This window comes from Acinonyx jubatus, chromosome A3, assembly GCF_027475565.1.
Source record: "Acinonyx jubatus isolate Ajub_Pintada_27869175 chromosome A3, VMU_Ajub_asm_v1.0, whole genome shotgun sequence".
In the NCBI taxonomy this organism is placed as follows: domain Eukaryota; kingdom Metazoa; phylum Chordata; class Mammalia; order Carnivora; family Felidae; genus Acinonyx; species Acinonyx jubatus.
In genome coordinates, this window is record NC_069388.1 from 1,326,551 (window position 1) to 1,345,441 (window position 18,891).

The 18,891-nt window shown below is 55.1% G+C and overlaps 1 protein-coding gene across 5 annotated transcripts in view; it reads left to right on the forward strand.

The window, feature by feature from the left end:
- DIDO1 (death inducer-obliterator 1) overlaps positions 1 to 18,891 on the forward strand; it is a 50,670-nt gene that overhangs the window by 17,590 nt on the left and 14,189 nt on the right. For 4 of the 5 annotated variants that reach the window (XM_027046581.2, XM_027046582.2, XM_027046579.2 and 1 more), the window contains exons 3-13: positions 154 to 266; positions 1,650 to 2,481; positions 2,896 to 3,217; positions 5,604 to 5,816; positions 6,641 to 6,851; positions 15,427 to 15,901; positions 16,023 to 16,182; positions 17,416 to 17,532; positions 17,656 to 17,760; positions 17,938 to 18,073; positions 18,328 to 18,856. In XM_027046581.2, coding sequence (XP_026902382.2) covers positions 1,652 to 2,481; positions 2,896 to 3,217; positions 5,604 to 5,816; positions 6,641 to 6,851; positions 15,427 to 15,901; positions 16,023 to 16,182; positions 17,416 to 17,532; positions 17,656 to 17,760; positions 17,938 to 18,073; positions 18,328 to 18,856 — 3,098 coding nt within the window. In that variant the 5' untranslated portion in view covers positions 154 to 266; positions 1,650 to 1,651. The remainder of the gene's footprint in view (positions 1 to 153; positions 267 to 1,649; positions 2,482 to 2,895; positions 3,218 to 5,603; positions 5,817 to 6,640; positions 6,852 to 15,426; positions 15,902 to 16,022; positions 16,183 to 17,415; positions 17,533 to 17,655; positions 17,761 to 17,937; positions 18,074 to 18,327; positions 18,857 to 18,891) is intronic. The other variant, XM_027046580.2, reaches the window with a different exon arrangement.

Below are 18,891 nucleotides of genomic sequence, written 5' to 3' on the forward strand. Positions count from 1 at the left end.
ATGCTGATGTCACAGTCACTCCCACAAGCTTCCGACTGGCTAGAGTGTGCTGGCCAAGTTCTGGACAGAAAAGCGGGAAGGGATGGCACCTTGTGGGGAGTGAAGAATCAGGTCACGTGTGGTTTTGAATTTTGTATATTTTGTATTTTGAAGGTTTTCATTCCATAGCAGTCCTTCCCCTACACTGGAACATGGCATAGAATCTGAGTCTGCAGTAGCATTTAAATGTGATTGAAGCCTGGGAAGCTTGGAAAAAAATTCTCAAGGTATATACTGGTTTTTTCCCCCAGATTTTATCATTTGAAGCAAGAGTAGAATTTTCACGAGCATGACCTTTTAGTAACCTACTAGGAAGTTAAGAGCAGAGAATAAATACGTGTAAAGCTGTTGCCTTGGGCTTTATTTTCTCAAGTGTCCAAATTATCTGTTACTTCTTACCTGTGCGACCCTCACCTCCATGAGGTATCCGCAGGGCAGGGTGGCACTCAGCTCACCTCAGGGTTGGGGTGCGGGCACGAGCACCACACCTGCTCCATGCCCTTCCCTCTAGCGGGGCAGCCGGACGTCTTACATAGCAGCTCAGGGCTCTGAAACCCAGGGTGGAAGCAGCTGGTCCTCGAGCCGACACGTCGTTCTGTAGCTGTGCTGGGGTGGGGGGTGGGGGGGTCCCCCGAAAGCCGGCCCTCCTCTGTTCATGCCCCGTGCGCTGCCCCCGCCGCCTGTCCTGCGGAGCCCCGTGCTGGGCAGCTGAGGGGCGAGGGGACCAGCTGGATTTGCTGGCTGCGGTACTCCACTAAACATTGAACGTGTGGCTGTTAAATGTTCTCTAATGAGTCCCCTCAAATCTCCTGTTACTGCCTGTTAGGAATCTTCGGTCAAGATGACTCATTTTGTAGTGCCTCGTGGCACAGTCTGTTAAGTGACCGACTCTTGATCTCAGCGCAGGTCATGATTTCATCGTTCATGGGATTGAGGCCCACGTTGGGCTCTGTGCTGACAGTGGAGCCTGCTTAGGATTCATTTTCTCCCTCTTCCTCTCCCTCTCCCCTTCCCTCTTTCCCTCCCTCCCTCCCTCTCCCTCCCTCTCTCTCTCCTTCTCTCCCCCTCCCTCTCTCTCTCCTTCTCTCCCCCTCCCTCCCTCTCCCCCTCCCCCTTCCCCCTTCCCTCCCAGCCTCTGCCCTTCCCCTGCTCACATGCACTCATGCTTGCTCTCTCAGTCAAATAAATTTAGGGGCACCTGGGTGGCTCAGTCAATTGAACGTCTGACTCCTGATTTCAGCTCAGGTCACAATTTCAGTTTGTGGGTTCACGCCCGGCATCGGGCTCTGTGCTGACAGGGAAGACAAAGCCTGCTTGGGTTCTCTTTCTCCTCTCCTCTCTCTGTGCCCATCCCCTGCGTGCACTCTCTCTCTCCCTCTTTCTCAAAAATAAACTTTAAAAAATAACTAAACTTAAAATTTTTTCTAAAACGGTAACTGGTTTTAATGGACACCTTCACTCCGTGTAGGTAGAAAGCTGTTGTTGCCCCCGTGCCCCCTCCGTTGTGTGGATTAAAGGCCGCGTGCACTTTCAGCTCCGGGATCGTTGGTCACTGGCCCAGAAATGTCGCCTTGTTAACGTCGCTTGTGGTTTGGTCGTTTCCCCGTTAGGTATGGATGAAAAAGGTGGCCCGAGCAATGAGGAAGCACCCAAGGCCATCAAACCCACCAGCAAAGAATTCAGGAAAACGTGGGGCTTTCGAAGAACCACCATCGCCAAGCGAGAGGGTGCCGGGGACGCCGAGGCGGATGCTCTGGAGCAGCAGCCCCAGCAGGGCCTTTCCTTGCGGCGCAGCGGGAGGCAGCCGAAGCGGACCGAGCGTGTGGAAGAGTTTCTCACGACGGTCCGACGGCGAGGAAGGAAGAATGCTCCCGTCTCCCTGGAGGACTCCGGCGAGCCAGTGTCTTGTCCCGTCACGGACGTGGAGACGGCATCGGAAGGGAGCGTGGAGAGCACGTCGGAGGGGAAGGGTGGGCCCACGGCAGGCTCCGCGGGGGACAAGGAGCAGCCGGCCGCCCCCACAAAGGCCAAAGGGGGTGAGGGCGAGGACGACACCTCTGACAGTGACAGCGACGGGCTGACTTTGAAGGAACTGCAGAACCGCCTGCGGAGACAGCGGGAGCAGGCAGCAGCCGACAGATCCCCCAGGAGCCTCCAGAGCCGCCTGCGGAGGAAGCGCCGAGAGCAGGGTCCCACGCAGACCGGCGGCACGGAGGCGGCCGGTGCCACAGAGAGCTCGCTGCCCGGCGAGCAGGAGCCCGAGGCCGAGCAGGGCACCGTGTCGGAGGCCGAGAAAGACAGCGGAGAGCAGGAGCCAGAAGGGAAGGCGGCTCAGGGGATGGAAGGCAGAGACCCCAGGGACACGGGCCGGCAGCGGCCCGAGTGTGAGGCCTACGAGCCCAACGCTCTGTACTGCATATGTCGTCAGCCGCACAACAACAGGTAGGCCCGGGGCCGCCCCCTGTTCTGCTCGTGAGGCAGCACAGACTGGGATGCCCCCATCCTCCTAGAGGCCCCTTGCACAGCGCTGCTCTACACCATTCTGGAAGGGGGCACGGGCAGGCTATGGCTGGGTGGGGGGCGGGAGACGAGCGTGGTCTGTAGGCTGGAATGCCAGGAGCCGGGCAGCTCACTCCCAGAATGCTGCCCCCCCTCCCCCCCCGAAACAAAAAGACCCGAATTTGAATGATGGTAAATTCAAGAGAAGGGCATTGAATAGTCATTATTTTCTTCCCTCTTTCCTGTATTTTGCTTTTTTTCATCATAGGGTTTTAAAGCCAATTCATTTTTTAACGTACCAAAAATTGAGCGTTTGTCGTGTTTTCCAGTCCTGATACCATTATTGTATAATTTTAGGTTTATGATCTGCTGTGACCGATGTGAAGAGTGGTTTCACGGCGACTGTGTGGGCATTTCCGAGGCTCGGGGAAGGCTCTTGGAGCGCAACGGCGAGGATTACATCTGCCCGCACTGCACCATCCTGCAGGTGCGGGACGACGCGGAGCCCGAGAGCACAGAGCAGCAGGAGGCTGGGTGCGGGCCCACAGACTCAGATGGTGCCGACTGCACCAGCATGGGGACGGTGGAGCAGAAGTCCAGTGAGGACCAAGGAATAAAGGGCAGAATTGAGAAAGCTGCAAACCCCAGCAGCAAGAAAAAGCTCAAGATATTCCAGCCCGTAAGTACTGGTGTGCGAGGCCAGCGGAAGGGGCGGACCCCATAGATCACAGGTTCCCGTCCACAGAGGGAACAGCGTCGGGACTCGAGATTCTTTCTCTCGGAGCAGGGCACTGTGTCTGCCGTGGGCTGGGCTCTGCTGGAAGGCAGTCCTCTGCAGTTTGCTTCGTGGGCCTCCCGCACTCGTGCCCCTGCAGGACGCCACAGGGGACCTTTTATTTAAGTCCTGTCTATCTCCTATACGGTTATTATCAAGTTAACGTTTTCCTTAAACACTTACTTATAGAGTTTGATTTTTGGGGGGTGCCTGGGTGGCTCAGTCTGTTGAGCGTCCAACTCTTGATTTTGGCTCAGGTCATGATTCTAGAGTCGTGGGGTGGAGACTGCTTGAGATTCTTTCTGTCTCTTCCTCTGTCCCTCTCCCCCACTCGCACTCTCTCTTTAAATAAAAATAACTTAGAGTCCGTTTTTCTTAAATATCCTTTCTGGAGTTTCGATCTTCACATACACGTTAACGAAATTATTTTGAGCTCCTGAAGTAAACGTACACCTGTATCACCTGACCCCACCATCCTGAGAGGGCTGGTGGTCTTGCGAGCACCAAGGGCAGTGCTGGTGATCCAAGGTCCCTGGGCGGGAAGGCGGGAGATCCCTCTGGCCTGACCGCCTGTAACAGCCTCAGGTGCTCCCGGTGCTCCCGCCAGCTCAGTCTCTCTTTTCCTAGCTCTGCTACGTGCTTCTCCTTCTGGCTGGCTCTTAGGTCTCTAGGACCATGGCACTCTGTCCTCTCTCTCATGTATGTTCAGCTTGTGCTGTTGAGCAGTGTCACAGACCCTATGCGCACGTTCCTGCAGCCCTTCCTGAGTCCTGGATGGCCTTGAATTGGAGGCCTGTCCTTCAGTGGGCTTTGGGCATGCAGAAGCCGAGAGGGCTGTGGGAGCCTCGAGGTAAAAGGGCCGTGAGGTCTGGACCAATTAAGGGTGGCCAGCAAGGAGTGCCAGGACGTACTGAGTGGGGGTGTGATGCTCACTGTTCATATCATGTTCGGTCATTAAGGAAAATTCATGGAGGGGCGCCTGGGTGGCCCAGTCGGCTGAGCGTCCGACTTCGGCTCAGGTCGTGATCTCACAGTTCGTGGGTTCAAGCCCTGCATCAGGCTCTGTGCTGACAGCCTGGAGACTGCTCCGGATCCTGTGTCTCCCTCCCTCTCTCTCTCTGTCTCTCCCCCAACTCATGCTCTGTCTCTCAAAAATGAATAAACGTCAAAAAAAGTTAAAAAAAAAAAAATTCATGGAATTGGAAATTAACGGGAAAAGTCACCTTAATTTCACGTCTTTATTGTTGATCTGTTTGAGGTTATACAGGCTTAATTTTATTCTTGGTTAAACTTGGATTTTGTGGAAGAAAAACAATCTCAGAATACGTTAATTGGAGAAGTAAGATTTTGCTCAAGTACACTTGAGGGATAGGTTCATGTGTATTTTAGTCTGGACCACCAAAACAAAACCCCACACGTTGGCAAATGTTAACAGAAGTGCACGGGGTAAGATCTCGTGGTAGGTGAAGTCCCTCTTGCTTGCCTAGCGAGTGACCACAGTCTTAGTGGCCTTGCACAGCATGATTTATCAGCTCAGTTTCTGTGGGTCAGCGGCCTCTGCACAGGGTCGTAAGAGACTGCACCCCAGGTGCCGCTGCAGGCTGGGGTCTCATTGGAGGCTCGGCTGGGAAGAGACCCACCTCTGAAAGACTCCCAACGGTTTTGTGTCTAAATGTGCCCTGTGCAGTGTCTATGGCACAGTGGTACTAAAAGTCATTCGTTGTTTCTCGGAGATTCAAATTGAGTTGGGTGTTGTGCATTCCATCTGGCAGCCTCCCCCTCAGAACCTGGCCGTGGGGGCTCCCGCACAGGACCACTTGCTTTTTGAAAACCTGCAGTGGGGTCTTCTCTCTGCTGCAAGGCCCGGTCCCTCTTTTATGGTTTTCACTTGACTAAGCCAGGCCCTTTCAGTTATTCAGAAGAGTCTCATTTGGGATCTCAAGTACATCAGGAAATCTCTTCCTGTCTGCCTTGTAATGGAACCTAATTATGGGTGTGAAATCCCATTGTGTTCAGAGGTCCACAGAGGCCGTGCACCAGGGCAGAGTCCCGGGGTCCCCTTCGAGTCCTGCCTGCCACGGGTGGCATGAGGAGTAGTTACTGTAAGCGCCTAGCCAAGGGACAGATGGTCCGGGTGCTTTGGATAAACGGAGATGTGCTTTCATTCTTACCAGAAACATAGTTAGTGCCTCCGTTAAAAATCGTGACGTCGCTACTAGTAAGTGGTTCCCAAAGCGCTGTAACCGCTAAAACGGGTGAGCACGCTGAAGCCCTGCGTTTCATCCTGCAGGTGGTAGAGGCTCCTGGTGCCTCAAACTGTATCGGCCCCGGGTGCTCGAACGTGGCGCAGCCTGACTCGGTTTACTGCAGCAGCGACTGTATTCTGAAACACGCCGCAGCTACCATGAAATCTCTAAGTGCGGGTAAAGAACAAAAACCAAAACCTAAAGACAAGACCAAGATGAAGCCAGAAAAGCTCATTCTCCCGAAATGTAGCGTCCAGGTAAGTTGACCGAGACCAGCCCTGTGAGTCGTTGACATGAGAAGCGGATGGCAGGCGGGCACCTGCGGTGGCCTTTGTGGCCTGGCTGGGCCCGCGCCCCTCCACAGTGCTCCTGTCAGAGTCACAAATGCGCACATCTTCTGTCCGCCCTCTCGGTGCGGGCGTCACACGCGCGCGGGAGAAGAGCTGGGCCCCGGCAGAGCGTGTGCACCTTGCACTCACTCACAGCGAGGGTGGCGTGGGTCCCCTGCGGCCAGACTGGGCCGCACTTGAAGACCTGCCACGTGGAATTGTTCTGTGCTGCATGTGATCTGGGAAGAACCCGGGATGCTTTAAGGTCACAGGCACTTGTGTTACCAGGAAGCCCTTGACCAGAGTTTGAGCTCAGCTTGGCTTGGCTGTTTCAGTTCCATTACATTTGTGACAAGCAGGGTGTCGGTGGTGCTGTTTGGGGGAGTTGTTCTTAAATGCTGCTCAGCCTTTAGATGGCTTAAATTTTAAAGCTGGTGATTTTGAATCCCAGGCTCCCCAGAGCAGCACTTGCTGCTGTGCACGGGGCCGTGGCAACAACGCCGAGTGCCCAGCCTAGGAGGCGGGACGCCACTTTCCTCCACGTCCTGGCGTCCACAGGGCTTACCCAACACGTTGTCACCCAGGTCCTCCTTCGAGTCCATCGCTCCCCAGGGGCCTGCACCTCGCTCAGGGTGGCGAGGGGCTTCAAACGACCCCAACCGTAGAGCGTATCATGCCTTTCGTCGTGAAGTGCGGCGAGCGAAGGCTCTTCTCTGACCTCCATAATGATTGGGGTTTTGCTGGTTATCCAGGCAGGCGTGCGAATCTCTTCTGTGCATAAGAGACCAGCTCCAGACAAGAAAGAAAACATAGCGAAGAAGGCGACAGTGGCCCCTTCGAGGAGCGAGGTGTTCGTGAAGGAAGCGACCTGTGAGGGCACGCCGTCCTGGGCAAGCGACCACAATTACAATGCAGTAAAGCCAGAACAGACTGCTGCCCCCTGGCCACCACTGTTGTATAAATGTATGTATCACCTAGGGGTAGCGTCTGGACCTTTCCCGGTCTTTCTGGACAGCCAGCACTTGGGCCTGTCCAGAACTAGGAGCTTTAGCCACGTTTAACGGTGCACCTTCAAAGATCGGAGCAGATTTCCGAGTCCGGGATGCCTCCAGCCCCGTGCACCTCCTCAGTGTGTTGGCGCTTCCTGTCAGTACAAACCTCAAAAAGCTGTACAAACCTCATTGCTAAATTTAGTTTCACCTGGCGATCTAGGTCTTTAATCTCTTTCATTTTTATTGTCGGGCTCTGGTAAGTATCCGTGGTCTCCAGCGAGGTCTCACTGAGGGCTGCGCTTCCGGCACTCAGACCCCACCAGTCCGGGGGCCTCCACCTTCTCTCCTTTCGGCGCAGGGAGGCCTCTGCGGGCAGTGCTGCACTGGATGCTCAACTAAAGTAGGATTTTCAGGAGTTCAGTCAGTTTGGATCCAGCAGGAATTTTTTTCATGTCTGATTCAAATACTACACACACACACTCCAGCTTTGAAGGCTGTTTACCGCTGCTCCATATGCTCTAAGGTAAGTGAGCGTGCGGCCTGACCCTTGGAGCAGCGCCCCCGGTGGAGGGGGAGCGCCGCGCTCCCTGGTGCCCGACTCCTCTCCGGGGGCGTGCGCTGTCGGGTGGGGCCCTCAGCCTCGGACAGGCGCCCTGGGCCAGAGCGTGCAGTGGGGTCCTTTCTGTTCGCTCATTTCTCAGTCAGGCGCTCCAAAGTTCTGGAAACTTAAATTGATCCATAGGGCGCAGTGTACTCCATTATTAAGATTCTTTTTGTTCCATTTTAATTTATGTTCTTTTATATTGTTTTGTGCTTCTTACAAAAATTCCAAAATACTGAGTAGTCTTAAATTCCAAGAGCGTAGACTGCGTGCTGCATTCTCCTGAGCGCAGGAGCTGGGTGCTCCTGTAGGTCATTGCTAGAGCCCGTGTGGTCGGGAATGTGTAACTACTCACTCGGAGAATGTAAGTGACCTGAGACCTATGGAATTACAAGGCAGTACTAGGTGGGTGGGGAGGGGGAGTTAGGAGTGAGCTATTAAATTACAGGATTAACCCATTGCTGTGTTAAAATGAGTCTCTGATACACCTTAGGTTGTTGAGCTGAGAACTTCGTTGCTCGCGACCGGTCTCAGATTTTCAGCAGAATAGCACTTTTACAGACCTCACGCACGTCCCCGCAAATGAGCATCACTGAGCATCACGGATGAATACTGGGGGCGGGGGGGGGGGGGGGCGCGGTGCAGGAGCAGTTCACTTTGGAACACTGTGCCACAGTGCTCAGAGTTGGTCACAGGCACGTGACAGGACAAAGGAAACCGGGAGTCACCCCGGAAGCCCTGGCCGGCTGCAGTACAGTTCCATCTCTGTCGACCAGACCTGGAAAAGCTGCCGTGAGGCTCCCTGTGCGCGTGGGGGTGGGGGTGGAGGAGTGCTGGGCGAGGACGGTGGGCACACGGGGTAGGGAGTCCAGGAGGAGGCCCCCTGCTCTGCCCCTCTCACCTCCACCTGCTGCTCTGCCTCTCTCACCTCTACTTCTCTGCCCCTCTCACCTCTGCCTGCTTCCTCTGCACATCAAGCCCCCCCGCTGAGGCCCGAGCTGCTTCAGCTGACAGGGGACAGATGAGTGACTGCTGGCCTTTCTCAGCACACTCACATCTCAAAATTAAAGCTGATGGATAGCCGCCATTTATGGAATGCGTAAGGGACACATTTTTGAGCTAGTTGCTTCTCATCCCTTTTTGTTGCGCCAGAAATGTCATCTTCCGGTCATTAGTAAAATACCCGACTTCGGTCTCGGTGAGTAGCAGTTGTGTCTCTGCCTCTCTCCACCCAAACTATCACCTCACAGTTGGGGTCGCAGGCAGCGTGCGCACACACAGCAGAACCCTGCGTCCCCACGGGGACCACCCCTTTCTGGCTGGCCGCAGAGTGCTCTCCTGGGTCAGGGTCCAGCTGGCGTTGGGACAGTGGTTAGGAGGAGGCATTCCCACGACCTGGGTACGTGTCAAGTCTGTGGGCAAATTGCCACCCAACCTGTCTTGCCTACTGTTGAGGGAACGACACTCTGACCCCGGAGGTGCCCCGGGCTTCCCTCTCCTTCCCAGGCCGTTGGTGCTGACCTTGGGTTGTGGGTGTGGGGCAGCCGTGAACATGGGTGCAGGGAGACCTCCCATCAAACAGGGAAGGACTCAGAAGCTCTTCCTGCTTCTCACAGAAACATCAGCAGGGGTGATGCAATTCACATACCATTGTTCCTCTGACTCGTTTTCTTTTTGAGGATTTCTGTACAGTTTCTTTAACTTCTAGAAGCAATTGCCACTTTATTTCTTCACTCAAGTCATGGTACTCCTTTGTTTTGATAACCTTATTTTTTTCTGTTCTTTTTCACTGTTGGGTCAACCTCCTGTTAAGGCATGAAGAGGGCTGAAAACTTTTTTCTAAGATGCCCCTGATTTATCAGAGTTCAGAAGTGAAGTGGAATTCTGATACCCATATGCACCATTCCTGGTACCTTGGATCCCCTATGTGGGCTCATTAGGGGACTTCAAACACTGGGGTTCTGAACAGATTTTGACTGGAAAATGGGACTTCTGCGGTTTCATCTAGTTGAGAAGTAGAATGGACACCCTAGCAACCTCTCCACCCAAGCTCAGATGTCTTAAAACCGCTCACACAGATAGAAGCGTCTCCTCACTAAGTGCCGGGCACACCTCACTGTCCACCTGCTTACGAAATGGATCAAGGAGAACGTGGATTTTCACGAGGATAACTAGGGGTGTGGGCTCCGGAGGCGTGCTTAGGAGCCCTAAATTTCCTATAACAAATATGGGGGGGGGCACTAGGACCCAGGAATACTTTGTAGAAATGGAAATCCTTGGGTTCTGCCAGTTGCGGGAGCCATTTTTATTAGTCCGTTCCAGAATGGTCCCTGGCAATAAAATGTGGTTGGAGACCAATGAGACCTGGTACATCTGAACCAATTAGAGGAAAAACCAAAACTTGTACTGATAAAAGATTTAGCTTGGCGAGACTTTAACGTTACCATGTAGCTGGAGTTTTCTGAGTTCTCAGATGATAGTCTTCTCGCATTTTAAGCAGTTTTACTTTTTACAAGCTTAAAACTAACAAGACAGGTCAGGGAAAGGTTTCACATGCCTGTGAACCTCTTAACACTCAAGAGGAAACCTTCTGTAGCTCCCAGTGCCGCCCCCTTAGTTGTGCTACAGTCCCTGGCAGGTGGGGGGTGCCGGAAGTTTCCAGCAGGGTAGGCCTCACTCAGGCCAGTGACTTTGGGGAGCTGCGAACCTGCTCTGTTACGTAAAGACAGGCTGCAGGAGAGTCCGTCGGCGGGCCTCGGTGTCCCGGAGTCACGGGTCCCTTCGACGGCGCTGCTGTAGTCCCACCAGTGCAGCACAGGGATTTCAGGGCTGTCTGCATAAAGTAGGACGTTCTTGATTATATGTGTGCGATGCGTCCCTGTGCACATAGCTGTATTCTTTGCTTCAGTAAACCGAAGAAGCTTTGCTGAGAGAAGGCTGGGCCCTCTACTAGTGGCGAGAGCCTGGAGAAGCTCAGCCAGGAGCACACAGAGGTAACTGCGGCAGGGCCCTGACTCCGGTCTGCACGGGGCCAGCAGCCTGGTGGTTTCTGCTCAGCGGGGCCCTTTGGGACAAGGGATGGACAGAGAAAGGTCAGCGGGCTCTCCTAATGTGGCTCAGGCCCCTAGTGCGTTGGGTGAACTAGTAAACCATTTGGGCACAGATGATCCTGCTTATGATCACCCCTGGTGGGAGCTGCGGTCATGCCTGTCAGCCAGTTCAGAGCTCTGAGTCCCACGGGAGCCTCGGGCCCTGTGTCCAGTCCTGCATTGGCCGTGTGCCACTCCCCCGATGACAGCTATATCGTCAGGAAGGGCGAGGCGCCCATCTCCCCACGAGACCATGGTCCCGTCTCTTCCAAGTGGCTCACGTTGGAGGATAGTCACTGGTTCTTTTCTGGATTACCCATCCAATATGAAGGAGCTTCGGGGTTGATTTTCAAAGTACTGGACGTGAAACTTAAAATGAGGGAGAGTGACTTCCTTCCAGGCGTATTCCGCAAGTTTCTCGCAGAGTTCTGTGCGCCTCTCTCTTAAGGCGGAAGTCACTCGAATATGGGACGTCAGTAAGAAAAGCCTTGTGAAGCCCTGACCGTGACAATCTGGGGGTCTTCATAATGACCTCCTGAAGATGGTGTCTAGTCCGAGCAGCATCGGGGTGCAGCTTACTCTTGCTTGAGTGTTCATCGGGAGGTGATACGTGCTTTCTGATAGAAAAGCAAGTTGGTACTTTATTGTGCTTCTCGAAGAAAAATGCACTTTCAAGCGTTTAAGCAAAGGCACAAGAGCAAACTGGTTTTGTCTTGCTCTGGTTCACTTCACTTTTCGTACCAGGATAAGTCCTGGCCGTCAGGTGGGAAACACGGGGCCGCCCGGCCCTCCCGGCCCTGTGCCTTCCCTTCCTGTGGTGGAGCCCACGGGGCAGGGTGGCCTGGCTCTCAGCTGAGGGGCACAATTGGGGCCGGCGGGGTGGGAACAGGGGCTGGGATCCTGAGCCAGTGGGCGGGTCTGCGAGGGGCACGTGGTCTCTCACTTGGGGCCTTGGGGGACCTACCTGCACCGTGGAGCCCGCCTGGCGCCTAACGCCCTGAAGCACTGTTTTCTTTCTTTGGCTTTTATAGCGGGTCACCCGAGGCGGGTGTGCCGGAGTTTCATCTTGGGGAGTTTTTAGGGTAAACTGGTACTAGTTCGGGCAGGACCAGAAGCACAAAAGCTTTAGAGCGATTTGCAGCCGCACTGAGGGTTTGTCACCGGTTCCCGTGAAGGGCAGTCCCTAGACGTGTCTGGGGCCGCCGGGCCGTGCGGGGCGGGAGCTTCACCTGAGCGGCTGCCACTTCTCTGCTGCAGCCCGGGGCTCCCGACTCCGCTGAGGCCCGCCAGTGCCACCCAGTGGCCAGCGATGCCGTGGCACCACTGCCGCCTGGCACTGTGACAGGCTCCGATCCGGGCGTGCACACTGGCCTGGCCTGCCGTGCCCTCTTGCTAGGCTTTGCCCCGAAAGCGCTCATGTCTGTCACCAACAAGCGGCCCGATCTGGCAGAAACCGCTCCATCTGGGCTGATGGCCTGACCCCTCGGGAGCGGCCCTTCCTCTGGCTGCTAGAGTCCCGGCGAGCCCCTTAAGTCCTGCCTGGCCCGGCGTTCCCCGCGAGCGGGCCCCAGGGTGTGGGCATTGAGGGAGCCTTCGCTGCCAGAGTGGCACAGGCTCGGCATGCTCCCGGCGGGCGGTCTCCCTCCAGTAGGCCGGGCAGCCTCCGGCAGGGAGTGCAGGCACTTCGCCTTGGCGGACTGGAGCGTCCTTCAGTGCTTGGGGCCAATCGACGGTCCCCTGAAGCTGCCCTTGGGTGGCTGTCTAGAATAACGTTTTTTTGGTTGGCTGTATAGTTATTCCTTGCTCTTCTGGAAACTTATACACAGCATCCTACATTTAGTGAATCTGGATAAAGAGTCTGCAAACTTGATTTTAGCTCTGCTCAAAAATAGAGATTCTCTCACTGCGACAGCATTCCGGTGCCGTGCAGGGCCAGTCACTCCGGCAGCAGCCAACGCGGGCCCAGCTGTCAGGGGGACCAAATGCAGCGGGGTCTGCCGCGCTTGCCGGATAGAAGCATGGTGGACGTTTTCAGCCTGTCAGAGTGGAAGATGGGCATGTCCGATGCACTGGTGGCGTCCCCATCAGTTTCAGAACGTCGTGCTAATAATCTGCTTTTTTATCTAATTGTCATACCTCTTTATATACTCCCTCAAGCCCAGATGAGGGATGACAGGAGCTGATCTTAAAGAGGTAGCAACCGGTTCTATAAAATAGCAGCATGGTGAACAAGGAAAGCCACCCTCTGCTTTTTAAATAGATTGTGTTCATTTACCACCGAAGCGTTCTTGGGTAATAGGTCACTTTAATCCTACGTATTGGGAATGTCCTAAAAATGATGTTGACTTGGCGTTTTGCTGAATGAGAAAACAGGTCAGACAAGTGGAAGTATTGATTTTAGGTTCTGACCGGGACACTTTGGAGTAAGCGTTTTATTTTTTTATTTAAAAAAAAAATTTTTATGTTTATTTTTGAGAGAGAGTGAGAACAGGGGAGGAGCAGAGAGAGAGGGAGACACAGAATCCGAATCAGGCTCCGGGCTCTCAGCCTGGAGCACACAGCCCGACGTGGGGGCCTGAACTCACGAACCGTGAGATCATGACCTGAGCTGAAGTGGGACGCTTAACCACCGAGCCACCCAGGTGCCCCTGAAGTACGCGTTTTGAGAGTTCCAGTTTTTCACCTTAAGTGAAATGCAGCCACTCAAATGTCAAGTGACTAGATTGGCTTCTGGTGCCATCACACAGGTGTCCTGTACGCGACCAGCCTTCCCAGGGTGTCTGGAAGTGCCCTAGGCCAGCTTTCTAAGTGCGCTCCTAAAGTGGTCTTGGCAGAGTTTGTCTTCATGAAAGGCAGTGACAGAACCAGTTCTGGGCCTCAGTTGTCATGACGGCTGCTGGCGGCCAGCTGCCTGCCTCTGCTCAAGGTCCGTGTGCTGGGGGCCTTGCTTCTATCCCTGTCCTTGCTGGGCCGCTCTTCTCTTGCCCCCTGCTTCCTGCAAGAAAAGGGGCCGTCCAACTGATTTCACCCCAAACTAGCAGCCCCCACCACCACCACCACCACCACCACCAGCAAGGTGGACCTTGTGGCCAAATCTGAGTTGCTGAAAATCTGTCTGAGTGTTGAGGTCCGGGACCCCTGAGGTCTGTGAACATGATGTGATGGGGCTGGAGAAATGTTATCTCGTCCCCATTATGTGCCTGCTTCTTACTTTGCAAGAAGTCATCGTTTCCGCGTGCTTTCTTGAAAAGTCCAGATCCCGAGGGCATGAGACATTTACGGGGGTGGCCGTTGGTGACGGTGGGCACAGGTGATGACAGGTGGGGTGGGGGTGGTGCACAGGCCACCTTGGGCAGGGTGGGCGGGAGGCTCTGTGAGGTGAAAATACTGGCTGCGGAGTCTGAGTTGACAAACCCGGTGGCCAAGTACTTGGGAGGCTGGCTGGCCTGAGATTTGGATTCGTGCAGCACTTGGATACAGACTCGGTAGGATCCGGAAGTTTTGTTTATAAAGCGGAGAAGTTGAGGTCCCAGGCCCTCCAGTTCCCACTGCTGCACCGGCCCTGTCGGCTGCTGCAGGGAGGAGGCCCGTGAGAGCAGCGCACTGGCCCTCTGCCCACATGGCCGGGACCTGCGGCTGCCCGAGGGCCTCGTCTGCAGGTTGGGTCCCCTCTTCCCTCACCGGAGACTTTTTCCCTCATGCCTTAGAACAGTTAAGAGAAGCAGCGGTGGCGGACGGGTGACTGAAGATCGCTGGAGCATATGTCGAAGCCACCCCCACCCCCCCATTTTAGTGTCTGAGAGGCAGTTTCTTCGGTGGTCCCTTGAGTGACTTAACCGCCACCCTCGACAGCATCCCCACGCGGTATCCTGGCCATTTGGCTCCTCCAGACCCCTGTCTGTCACTCCACACTGCACCCACCAGGGGCCGTCCATGACCTTCCTGCTTGCGCTGCTCCCCGAGCAGCTGTGTCCCTGGAGGGGCTGCGACACTGGCCCAGAACCGCCTCCCTTTTGTTTCCCTCACACCTTCACCCTGACGGTCTGATCACAATCGAGACCATCGGTCCTTTCCGTCCTTTCTCTCCCCCACCGACATGTGCCAGCATCACGTAAAGATTTGTGTGCAAGTGAGGAACTTTCCACATTATTTTAGCTTTCGACCACAGCCCTTGTTTGGATCAAAAGTGCTAATTTAGCGTCCTGCCCCATAATGGGGTACAAGCAGAAGACCGTGGGGACATCTGTCACACCGCCTCTCTTTGCACGTGGAGCGGCTGACCTTCCCTGTGCTGTGGGTCCCCTCAGCTTTCCCTCTTGCACTGATGCCCTCCTTTGCCCTTGACTGCTGTCCAGATTGGGGGGGGGGGGGGTGGGGACACCCGTGTGCGGTGCGGCCCCCAGCAGTGCAGCTCGCCCTACCGTAGCCCAAGGGCCGGCGAACGTGCGTTTACAGACAACGCGTCTGTCTGATTTCTACACTCAGGTTCACAAAAACATTACACTTGTCTGTGAAAGTGTTCTTCTGAATCTTTTTCTGATCCTGCAAAATTTGTCATTCAATTTTCAAGTTAGTGATTTAAATTAAGACTTTGGAAACTCAGGTTTGTTGCTTGAAGTGAAAGGTATAACATAATAAGATAGCAAAACATTATTTTCTGAAATATGGCGTGGCCACTTACAAATATTGCTGGCAACCCCTAACTAACACTCGTGAACTTCCTGATTTTAAGTTGCCGTCCCGGAGTAACGCGCGGTAAACTGTGCTGGTTCCGGGGCGAGCGTGCTTTTTGAGTCGGGTGACCGCACAGCCACCTTCTCCCTGCCTCACTGAGCGTGTTCATGTCTCACTTGCAGCCATGAAGGAGGACAGGCGTGTGGAGGAGAAGACCGCAGTGGTGGCTGTTGGGCCGAAGAAGATGGCCCCTCCGGGCTCCTCAGCAGGCGGCAAACAACCTTCACCCAGAAACCTCCTGCCGAAGAAGTCCCCTCCCTTTGCAAACGCAGCAGCAGCCAAAGTGGCCAGCAAGAAGTCGCCATCGGGCTTCAAGGGCACCATACCCAAGAGGCCGTGGCTCTCGGCTGCCCCGCCAGGTGGCGCCCCCACCACCAAGCAGGCCAGGCTGGCGCCTGGGACTGCCACGTCCGCTTCCAAAAAGTCACCGGGCTCTGCCGCATTGGCGGGGGCCCTCAGGAAGCCGGTGGCCACCTCCGGCCCCTTGGCTCCTCCAGCCCCAGGACGCCTGGGGACCTCGAGCCCTGCCCTGTCACAGCCAAATTCACAGATACGGCAGAACATAAGACGCTCCTTGAAGGAGATTTTGTGGAAAAGGTGGGCTGTCCTGCTTGATTTCTTGCTGTCGAAGTGGGTTCGGCCTGGTCGTTTTCACATTTCCACCCTTCGAGACCAGGCACAGGTGGGATTTATGCAGCTCTTCTCTTCCTGTTCCTAGAGTCAACGACAGTGATGACCTGATCATGACGGAAAACGAAGTAGGAAAAATTGCCCTCCATATTGAGAAAGAGCTGTTTAACTTGTTCCAAGTTACAGACAATCGCTACAAGAGTAAATACCGCAGCATCATGTTCAACCTCAAGGATCCCAAAAATCAGGTGTGTGCAGATGACCCGAGTGGGAACGTTCTGGCTTTCCAGGTTCTTTTAGCCACACTTCATAGTGAAAAGCTAGACACAGCACGCTGAAGAGCTGTCCTTTCCGTCGAAGTCGGAAGGACACGCCTTGTTGGTATAGAGAATTCCCGTTTGTCCTTCCCTCCCCTGCCTAACCTGGGGTCGGAGTCAGGGGTTCTTGCTGGTTCTCTGAAGTCCGTCCTCGTTTCACCAGATTGTTCTCTACACGTGGCTGTATGGTTTCTGTTGTTCCATTGGCTCCGGAGTAATATTGAGATTCTTTATCTTAGAGATACGGGTGTCTCCATCTTTGAGCTTCAGACAACTTTCTCTGCCTTGTTACTGTTCCATCAGTTGAGTCAGCCTGCTGATCTGGGTGTCCTTGAGCAGTAATGGGTCCTAAGCACGCCCTGCAGCGCTCCCCCCTTGGACAGGTGCTGTTCTCACTCAGGGAGTGGGGCAGAGTCCTGATGGCAGCCGTGGGGGGCAGTGTCTCGCAGTGAGGTTGAAACGGGAGTCACTCAGAAAGCATTGGCCATTCGCCTGGTGTGGTTTCCCCCAGCTCCTGCCCTCTGAGGCTCACCGTCTTCTGGCCTTCTCTCCAGATGTTCAGGAACAGACTCCCATACTCTCACCTCCCATCACACTGTAGTTAACACTGTAGAGGGGGGTGGTGATTCCCACCTTTACTCCTAATCTTTTTTTTTTTTTTAGCTTTCTTTTTAAAGTTTATGTATTTACTTTGAGAGAGAGCATGAGTGGACAGGGGACAGGGGGGCGGGGAGAGAGAGAATCCCCAGTAGGGCTTGGTGCCGTGAGCGTGGACCCATTGCGGGGCTCGATCTCATGAACCATGAGATCACGACCTGAACCGACATCAAGAGTCGGACAGACACTCGACCGACCGAGCCACCCCGTACCTTCTCGAGTTGGTTTTGTTTTCGGTGAGGTCTTTTTAGCAGAGTCAGTGCGACATGGCCCCAGGGGCCACTACCTGGCACTGCCCGTCGGGGACAGCGTGGCATTTACCCTCGTGGGCCGCTGGGGAGCCGGGTGAGGTCAGGTCCCCTGCTGCGCTCAGTCCTTCATCCTGTTGCCGCCGGGCCTCTGGCGAAAGTTCTCGCGCTGCTGAGTTTTTCTCGTATTCTCCCTAGTGTCTCAGAAGCGGACGCCAAAGTGTTTTTAAACGAGTGAACGAAGGGTGTTTGTTTACAGGGCCTCTTCCATCGTGTTCTGCGTGAGGAGATCTCTTTGGCAAAACTCGTGAGGATGAAGCCAGAAGAACTCGTGTCCAAAGAGCTGTCCACGTGGAGGGAGCGGCCAACAAAGCCTGTGAGTGCCAGCCGGTGAGGGGGCTCAGCGCCGGTGGCCTGGGTCCCCGGGGGCGGCTGCTGGGCGAGGCTCGAGCGAGCCCTCCAGAGCAGGGCTTCAGGCTCTGTGTCCCTTTCGTGTCAGGCGATGGAGTCCAGAAATAAGCAGCACGGTGACAGTAAACAGACCACCATTAAACGGGACGCTGTGCCCAACATGGAGGACTCGCCACCCGTGTCCGATTCAGACGTAAGCGTTTGGGGCTCCCGGGGTTTGCGAGGGTCGGGTAAAAGTCCTCCGTTCCCAGGGGCTTTGGTGTCCGAATCGCCCGGCACGGTGCCGGCGGCCCTTCGTCACACGCGCCGTCCCGTGCCGGTGCCACAGGATGGGCAGGAAGGGCTCAGGCGTCCGCTCGTCGCCCCGCAGGAGCAGCAGGAGTCGGTGCGAGCCGTCCCCGAGCAGAGCGCCGCGCCCCTCCTTGACATCTTCAGCAGTATGTTGAAAGACACCACGAGTCAGCACCGGGCGCATCTGTTCGACCTGAACTGTAAAATTTGTACAGGTGAGCGTGGCTTGGGGCATGAAACCTCGGAGCTGAGACTTCACTGGCTGTTGTTTGAAGTCGCTGTCCTCCTAATGGCAGTCGTACCCGACCCACGTGAAACAAGTTAGAAGACTGGGGCGGTTTTCTGAAGTTGTAGTGTCTGCCTCTACCTTCACGGCTTTTTCTTTTTCATAAGAAATCATCTACTCGTGGGCAAGCTGTGCCCTCCAGTGTGTGGGATTCCTCATGAAGGCCTTCCCCATGTTCTTCAGGTCAGGTTCCGTCATCGGAAGATGAACCGGCTCCAAAAAAGCAAAAGCTGTCCACTTCTAAGAAGGAAGAGTCAAGATCCAAGTATGACACCGCTCCTTCTGAGCCAGTTCTTAGCTCGGCTGATGACGCAGTTCCAGAAGCTCTGCCCGAAAGTGCCTCCGAGCCAGACCTGGACAGTGCTGCTTCGCACACACACTTGGAGAGAAAGTATTTCCCTGTGCCGCCGGGAGACGGCCACCCGGAGCCTTCTGCCCTGGAAGGCCCCTCCTGCCTGGCCACCTGCGGGGGCCCAGTGCTCACCACGGTCACGGTGTCTGGCCGAGACCCCAGGACCGTGCCAGGCGGGTCGTGCACAGTCACGACCCCTGCAGCAGCCCGCCCTGACGGCGCCCACCCAGCGGAATCCCGACAGGAGGTCCTGAAGCCTGCCGTGACCTCGGTGACAGTGCCCAAGTCCATACTGGCGAAGCCGTCCTCGTCCCCCGAGCCCAGATACCTCCTGCCGGTGCCACCGTCACCGCGCGTCAGGTGCGCTCTACACGTGGAGTCTGGACAAGCCATGA